At 36.9% G+C, this 8922-nt stretch overlaps 1 protein-coding gene across 1 annotated transcript in view; it reads left to right on the top strand.

Moving 5' to 3' along the window:
• Positions 1–7037, top strand: part of LOC136828281 (relaxin receptor 2-like) — a 54324-nt gene extending 47287 nt beyond the window's left edge. Inside the window, exons 16-21 of the mRNA XM_067086157.1 lie at positions 1273–1505; positions 2303–2562; positions 3403–3631; positions 4298–4410; positions 5629–5748; positions 6118–7037. Of these exons, the coding sequence (XP_066942258.1) occupies positions 1273–1505; positions 2303–2562; positions 3403–3631; positions 4298–4410; positions 5629–5748; positions 6118–6237 (1075 nt within the window). The 3' untranslated portion in view covers positions 6238–7037. The remainder of the gene's footprint in view (positions 1–1272; positions 1506–2302; positions 2563–3402; positions 3632–4297; positions 4411–5628; positions 5749–6117) is intronic.
• Positions 7038–8922: the final 1885 nt, after the last annotated feature.

The following is an 8922-nucleotide window of genomic DNA, read 5'->3' on the forward strand; positions in this document are numbered from 1 at the left end:
CAAATGGCTGCTCTCTATAGATATTTGTCTTTGCTGGAGTGAAAATATAATGTCTGTGAATTCTAAGGCACCACACCATCCGACTTATCTATATTGAGAGTGAAGTTGCTAGGCCTACCAATCCAGAAGACTGGAAAGTTGATGGGTGCTCTACTGTTTTCACTTAACATAATATCCGTAAATTCCGGACTGCTGTCCATTTGGTTAGGAAGACTGTAGTTAGTGCTGTGATCTGATTACATATGCCTTTGTGAGTGTATACATATATTTAAGGCAGAGGTAATGGGTGGTGGTCGCGAAATTAAATTTCCTCTAATTTTTTCCCTTTTATTCTTGGCTTGTTATAAAATTTGTTTCGACAACTGTGCTTTCCCAGCTTTTTGTCTCTACCAACCCACGTATACAGTTCCTCATTGGGCCCGCGTTCGATTCTGCGACCGGCCAATGAAGAATCAGAGGAATTTATTTCTGGTGGTAGAAATTCATTTCTCGTTATAATGTGGTTCGGATTTCAAAGCTGGGTCCCGTTGCTAGGTAACCAACTGGCTCTTAGCCACGTAAAATAAATCAAATCCTTCTCCAGCTCTCTGTTCATCAGCTCAGTGGTCTGGTTAAACTAAGGTATACTTAACTTTGTAACTCACGTATACCACACGTTGTCAGTTAATGTAGGGTTTCACTAAAAATTTAAAAGGCGTTAACAAATTCAGTTCATCTGTCAAATTGTGAACTCCAGCACGGCAAAATTAAAATTGTGAGGACCTCATGAGGTAATATCCTACTAAGTAGGAAAACTTCATATAATCAATAGGACCTCAATAAGTCTTTTAAATCACAAATTTAGTCCATTTGTCAAATTGTGAACTCCATCACAGCAAAATTAAACTTGGGATGGCCTCGATGAGGTAATTCTCATCCTACTGAGTCAAATATTCAAGAGGGTCTCACTAACAATTTTAAAACTCACTGAAAAAATCAGTTTCGTTTGCCAAATTGTAGACTCCATCACAGCAAAATTAAACTGAGGGCGGCCTCGATGAGGTAATCCTCTCCCTACTGTGTAAAAAAAACTTCATATATTCAATAGGGCCTTAATAACAATTTTAAAAATCCTTTACAAATTCAGTTCGTTTACCAAACTGTAAACTCCACCACAGCAAAATTAACCTTTGGGTGGCCTCGAAGAGGTAATCATCATCGTACTGAGTAAAAAAAATTCATATATTCAAGAGGTACCTCCGTCCAAGACGTCCCTGTTTCCATTCACTACAGTGTGTGGGTCATGGGTCTACTGGCCTGCGCGGGCAATCTGATCGTGTTGATAGGACGCTTCGTTGTGAAGGAGCCGAATCGCGTCCATTCCTTCTACATCAAGAACCTCTCCCTGTCGGACCTCCTGATGGGGGTGTACCTCTTCATCATCGCCTCCTACGACGCCTTCTTCAGAGGGGCGTACATAAGACACGAGGCCTCGTGGAGGAGGTCGTGGCAGTGCAATCTCTGTGGTAAGATTAAAGGTTGAGTGTGGGAATCCGGTTCTCTCTCTCTCTCTCTCTCTCTCTCTCTCTCTCTCTCTCTCTCTCTCTCTCTGATTTGTGTATATATATATATATATATATATATATATATATATATATATATATATATATATATATATATATATATATATACTGTATATAATATTCACATCGTTATAAATGCAGTCTTGTAATCTTCTTAGTGCTCTTTTGGTTTCAATTTCTGTAGGCTGTTTGATGGTATTACTAGGAAAATGTAATCCACTGTTAATATTATTTGATATATGTCGTGTTATACAATACCGAAATGAAATAGTAAAAATCGAATAAGTCTTGTTACTTAGTTATTGTTCAACACTGTTACCATGTCGAATATTTAAAAGAATTAGTCTAGGATCTAACGTGTTTTCATCCGACCGTAAAGTGTCCTGGAGAATATTTATTACATAATCTTTGTATTAAAGAGGTTTAAAACAAGTCAATGACTTGTATTAAACTAGTGTTTCATTTAATTATTCAGTATTTGCTAAAGGCGTGTCCTCCGCTTAATGTCGTCAACTTTGTTGTTAACCTGTTTGTGATGGCAGAAAGTTGCCGACGAGTGTTTATCACTCGTTGCACTGCTACGTGGACGCACCCTTTCGGTGCACAGAAAATGGCAAATAGACAATTTTTAAAGCTTAACCGTAACCAAAATATATCTTGCATAATTCTTCACGAATAAACAAATAAAAAAAACGATCGAAAAGCAGTAGTTAAAGAGTTAATCCCATCACGACCAACAGGTTTCCTGAGCACACTCAGCTCGGAAGCCTCTGTTCTGACACTGACGACCATCACCCTAGACCGATACTGTTCCATCGTCCACCCGTTGACCCTGAAGGAACGGACCCTGAGGGTGGCTTGGGGCGTCATGGCCGCCACGTGGCTCCTGGCTGCCCTTTTGGCACTGCTGCCTCTCTCAGGCCTCCCTTACTACGGCGACAACTTCTACGGGAGCAACGGCATGTGTCTACCTCTTCACATTCACGACCCTTATGCCAAGGTAGTGTGTCAACGGCTTATGTTAAATGCATGTTACCTATTGCTTTCTTAAATTGTTCTTTTATTATTTGTTTAATGTTTATTGCTATAGCAGTTGTTTGTAAAGACAGCCCAATTAAGGGAGGTAGCGTCCTTTACAAATAGTTTAGTATAGACAGCAGTACATCTGTTTGTGTTTGAAGTGGTTAGGCCTACGTCGATCTGATTGCTTTCTTATCGAATATGATTCCTCAAAAAGTTTCCAAGTTTTTAATACTTTTATGACGAGGTCTCTTCCATGACAAACGTTCTTAGATTTTTATCAACAACTCGAATTTCTTTGGCAAATTAAGTCAGCTTTTTCAGTGAATAAAATCGCCTGTATAATCATTGTAAGTGCTGTTGCTAATTCCAGTAATTTTTAATATTAAATATTCTAGTACCAAGACTATGGTTGGAAGTAAGAATCGAGCAATGGGGCCACTTCATCATTTAAGTCATTGATGAATTATTCTGAACGTGATTTGGGGTAGGTAGGCGTTGGTCTGTGTGGAATTATAAGCCATGCAGAATGTATAAAAATAAAACATTTATGAAGGTTATAGGATTACGTATAAAAAATATATATAAAAATAAGGGTGAGGATTAGATTTAAAGAATTATTATTAACAGGCGTTATCTAGCGTCATTATATTGACCTTTAAAAAAACGAGAAACCTGAAATAAATTAGGCTTCATTGGAACGAGCAAATAAGTGCAACTTGGCGTCGCCGCCATTTTGGCACTCGCCTTAAGATAAAAAAAAAAAAAAATTTCCCTTATTAATTTTAACTAAAACCACCAATCCTCGTCTTTCTCGAAGGCGTGGGAGCACTCGGCCATCATTTTCATAGGCCTAAACCTGATGGCGTTCATGTTCATCGCCTACGCCTACTGCCGGATGGTGTTCGCCATCCACGAGTCGCAGATGTCGCTGAGGTCGACGCAGGAGAAGCAGGACAGGATCCTCGTGAAGAGGTTCGCCTTCATCGTCGGGACTGACTTCTTGTGTTGGATGCCCGTCATCATTATCAAGGTTATGGCGCTGGCCGGTAAGTCCTTTGGACGTCAAATTTGCCTCATTTTGTTTTTCTGCGTTTTGTGTGTCTCTTTTTTTTTCCCGAGTTCTTTTTTTATGAGATTTTGGTCACTTTTTTGCGTCTTTTATTTTGTTTTATTTTATTTTATTTTTGGGGGCGGTTTCTAAATGATCGTTGTTTTGCATTTCGGTTTTTGCATTATTTTCGTAAAAGGAAATTCGTTTCCATTCGACGCCAGTTGCCCACAAAGTTCATACTTTATCATTCTCTCTCTCTCTCTCTCTCTCTCTCTCTCTGTGTGTGTGTGTGTGTGTGTGTGTGTGAGTAAGGGTAGGGGAAGGGGCGTGCTTATTTTCCATTCATTTATTTAATGACAATGTAATTTTGCGGGACAATAGATTCACAAGACTCAACTGACAAGCAAACGTAATTTGCACATTTTTTTTTTACATAAATAGATAAATATTACATAAATACCAAAGATCTCTCTCTCTCTCTCTCTCTCTCTCTCTCTCTCTCTCTCTCTCTCTCTCTCTATATATATATATATATATATATATATATATATATATATATATATATATATATATATATATATATATATATATATATATATATATATATATATATATATACACGGATGTATCTTAGGTCAGTCATCCTTGGATCCTCCCACAGGTGTAGTCATCGACCGAACGTTATACGCCTGGCTGGCCGTGTTCGTTCTCCCAGTCAACTCCGCCTTGAATCCCATCCTCTACACTCTGGCGACCAAGATCTTCAAGCAACAGGTATGGTCTAGAGTGAATTTCTCAAGCAACAGGTATGGTTTAGACGCAGTGGTTCTCAACCAGGGGGGAATTTCAATTTTTGGGGGGATTATGATCACAGATTGGCAGGCTCAAACTGGCTGTAGGACCACACAAAACGCATAGTATTTGGAATGCACTTTTTGAAGCATACAATTTTGGAGAGGTGGGGTGAAAATTACTTTCTGACATACGGTGATAGGGTGCATGGGCCAAAAAGGGTTGAGAACCACTCGTCCAGGGCTAATTTTTGAAGCAACAGGTATGGTCTAGAGCGGATTTCTCTTCCTCAGTTCCAGGAGTTACGTAGGGGGGTTTGTCGTCCGTTCTGAGCAACGGATTGGGATGGATCAAGACAGGATGTTTCATTCCAACTATAACTGATTAGGATGGCTTAGGACAGGATGTGTTATTCTAACTATAACTGCTTAGGATGGCTTAAGACAGGATGTTTCATTCCAACTGTAACTTATTAGGATGGCTCAAGATGGGATGTTTCATTCCAACTATAACTGATTAGGGTCGCTCAAGACAGGATGCTTCATTCTAACTATTGTAGAGTTTTCTATTATAGGTCTATCTCAGTGTAGCTCAATGCTTTTAGTTTTTGGGGAGGTTTGTAAGCTAGCGTGGCTTTTTCCCCGGCTGTTATTTAGGAAAGTTTTTCTTCGAGGTTTGTAGCACTTTTATAGTGCATTCAAGGCATCTATTAGGAAGGGTTGTGGACTAGAACTGACTCACTGTGGCTCCTGCCCTGGTAACTGAGGCTGTTCTAGGCTAAATGGCCCCTTGCATCCAGTTATTTAGGAGTTTTGTGACCCACCACAATTCATGGGGCCTCATCCCGAGCAGTTAACCAGGAAGGTTTACTCAAAAATTGGCTGAATACTGCTTATTTTCGGGCACTTGTTTAGGAGTGTTGTAAAGTACTGTGGCTCGATATGGCTCTATTTATTACTGGTTTCTTTCTGCTGTTGTATCTGAATTTGACTTCCAGCTTCAGTATATGAAATATCTCAGGATTCGGGAGACTGGAAGCCCACAGTATTTTCCTACAATACAGTTATCAAAAGGACCTTTTTTTAAAAAAATCCTAACGATGGAATTCACAGAAAACACAGGGAAAGAATTATGAAAAATCTACTTAGAACATATGGTGTTGCTGAGTCCCCTCTCTCGTATCTTTACCATTTCCAAAAGGTTGTGAAGATGGTGTTCAACATGAGCAGATGGCCAGTACCCTCCCCCAGGACGGCTACGGAGTCGAACCCATCCAATTCGTACGTGACCATGTACAGAGGACGCTTCCATATAACGCAGGCAAGTATTAAAGGTGTATAAGTGCAGACCCTTGCACCAGTAAATACGTACAAACACACACACATATTTTTTCTTCCATGTACGTAAAACTACCAGCAATTGTTTGAGTCTCTGACACTTACAATAACCTTCGATTATGAACATTGTAATACAAATTACAAACATTTTCCAGTAATGAAAAAATTCAGAAACTTGATCACATGATGCCCCTAAGTCCCAAGTTTATCTATCCATCCATTTTATTTCCTTGATGAGCTTATTACTACCTAACGTTCATTAAAGGAACTTTCACCAAACAGACCAAGGAGATTCTTAAAACTAAGAATCCTGAACTCATGTAATTTTTTTTTCTAAAATCCTCTTTTACAGATGTCTACCAGAACGGCGTCTCTATGGTCGCACAAGACGAGAGCGGGAGGGGGAGGAGCACTCTACTCTCCACAAAACGTACCACCTCCTTGCACGTGTCCTCCTGCGTGTGATATCTGATTCCCTAGGTCTTTTGAGAACGATCCCCTTTATGTTGAGCGTTATAAGAACGGCTCTGAGAGAAGAAGAAACTCGGAAGGTATTCAGCTTTGTTGTAGGTAGTACGTATATCAAAGACTCGCTGAGAAAGTATTAGAGAGTCCGATATTTTCGTTTCCCAAGAAGCATATAAACTGATTGTTGTGTATACGGCTGTACCTGGAGATTGTGTACAATCACACACGCGTGACTGGGGTGCGGAGTATCTGATGCTTACAAATGATGTATTGTTAATTGATGGTAGTGAGAAGAAGCTGCAGAAACTGGTAAAAATGTTTGAGTGTTAGCAGGAGGAAAACTTAAATGTTGGCTAAAGCTATGTAAGGAAGGAACATGGAATAGAAGATGAAGAGATGAATGTCAGTATAGATAACGAAAAAGTGAAGTAGCAAATTTGTAAATGTAAGAAGAGGTGTGTCACGAAAAAGGTAATATAACGAAAGTTACGAATGAAAGAATCATATCTGAGGAGGCTAAATTTGAGCCAACTCTCCTATACGAAAATAAGTTTGGTTGCTGAATGAAAAATTAGAGAAAAAATGAAGAATCTGTTGAGATATATTGTTTTAGCATGTGTTTCGCAAGAAGGACTGAAAGGGTGGAAGATTTGCATTAGAGTAAAAACACATATCAGAGAATTTTAAGGCGGTCTGATCAAGGGGGAAGAATGGAAGAATATAGGATGGTGAAAATGTCTGTCTGAAAGGAAGAAAGTGAGACCAGGAAAAATTGTAGTTTAAACGTGATGCAAAAAGAAAAAATACTGAAACTCAATGCCGAAGTTTCAAGGTTAGTGCAATATTATGTACAATAGATTATATATATATATATATATATATATATATATATATATATATATATATATATATATATATATATATATATATATATATATATAGTATATATATATATATATACACTGTATATATATAAAACCACAAATACCTTGTAATGTCAATTCACTCTACCTTGGGAATAATTTATATCCAAGGGGGAATTTCAGTATAATTTGTAAATGCATCTACCGATTCATGGCCAGAGTAGATGCACTTATTAATTATAATAACTCCTGGGTATAAGTTATTCTAAGGTATAGTGAATTCGACATCAAGGGATGTTTTTTTGCCTGATAATTGTGAGTTTGAAGAAAGCTGCGTTTGGCACGCTCGTGTGTATGTGTATGCATGTGTGTATATACATATATATATATATATATATATATATATATATATATATATATATATATATATATATATATATATATATATATATATATATATATATATATATATATATATATATATATATGACTATTTATCACATCACCGTGATTCATATACAATCAGAAAGCTACAAACGTCCTTTAATATCCAATTCACTCTACCTTGGAAATAATATATTTTCATATATGTTACCGAAGGGAATTTTTAGTTATCAACTAAAAATTCCCCTTCAATAACATATATGAAAATATATTATTTCCGAGGTAGAGCGAATTGGATATTAAAGGACGTTTGTAGCTTTTCTGATTATATATATATATATATATATATATATATATATATATATATATATATATATATATATATATATATATATATATATATATATATATATATATATATATATATATATATACTGCATATATATATATATATATTTGTGCGTGTGTGTGTACATGTATGTATGTATGTATGTATGTATACGTGTGTGTTTGTGTATGCTGTATGCATTATGTTCAAACAATTTATATATAACGTTACTATTCTGAATGGGACCTGGTCACGAAATTAACGATTCTTGGGGTTAATAACGAGTAGAAATTTTTTACACTATTTGAACTGACGGTACAGAGATTCAACATATCCCACTAGACAGGAATTACACTAGACAGGAATTAACATACAATTTGCGAAAGCAAGAGGAACATTTACGTGTGAACTACCTTCAACTTTAGGGTACAGTATTACTTTAGGATTTATTGTTCTCTTCATTTGTCCTATTAAAGGCAAATTTTGTTCGCAAACTGATGCCATTTTCTAGCAGGAAAAGAAACATGAAATGTGGAAGAAATATGAGAAAGTGTACAAATACCACGGAGGAACAAGTGAAACAACGGCCTGGTTGCTAGGCCTTTCGACTTGCTGTCCTTTCTACTAAGTAAAGGATTGTTAATCGAAAGGCCTAGAACCCACTCTGTCGTTTCACTTTTTCCTTCGTGACATTTGCCTTTATCTTATACATTCGTCACGTTCCACATCTTCGCGATTATACAAGAAAGTGTACATTTATACATCTGAGAGCTTATTTAAATACGTAACCCACAAGAACTCCATATAAACACTTCATCGTGCAGGAAGAGATTCTAATTTACAAGATTATATGTGTACAAAAAATATAATATATATATATATATATTTATTTATTTATTTATTTATTTATTTATTTATAAACCTCTAAATGTGTATGCTCATGGCCGTGATTGTGATCTGTGACGTCGTGTAGATCTGTAGTAAATCATTCGACGACACACGATTTAGGTAAGGCGATTTAGATGTTAATGATTCACCTACTCATCAGAAATTATCATCCGTTATGATCATATAAATATTAGGCATTGATTCTCGGGCGCAGACTGACTTCCGG

Source organism: Macrobrachium rosenbergii, chromosome 42 (genome assembly GCF_040412425.1).
Source record: "Macrobrachium rosenbergii isolate ZJJX-2024 chromosome 42, ASM4041242v1, whole genome shotgun sequence".
Lineage (NCBI taxonomy): Eukaryota > Metazoa > Arthropoda > Malacostraca > Decapoda > Palaemonidae > Macrobrachium > Macrobrachium rosenbergii.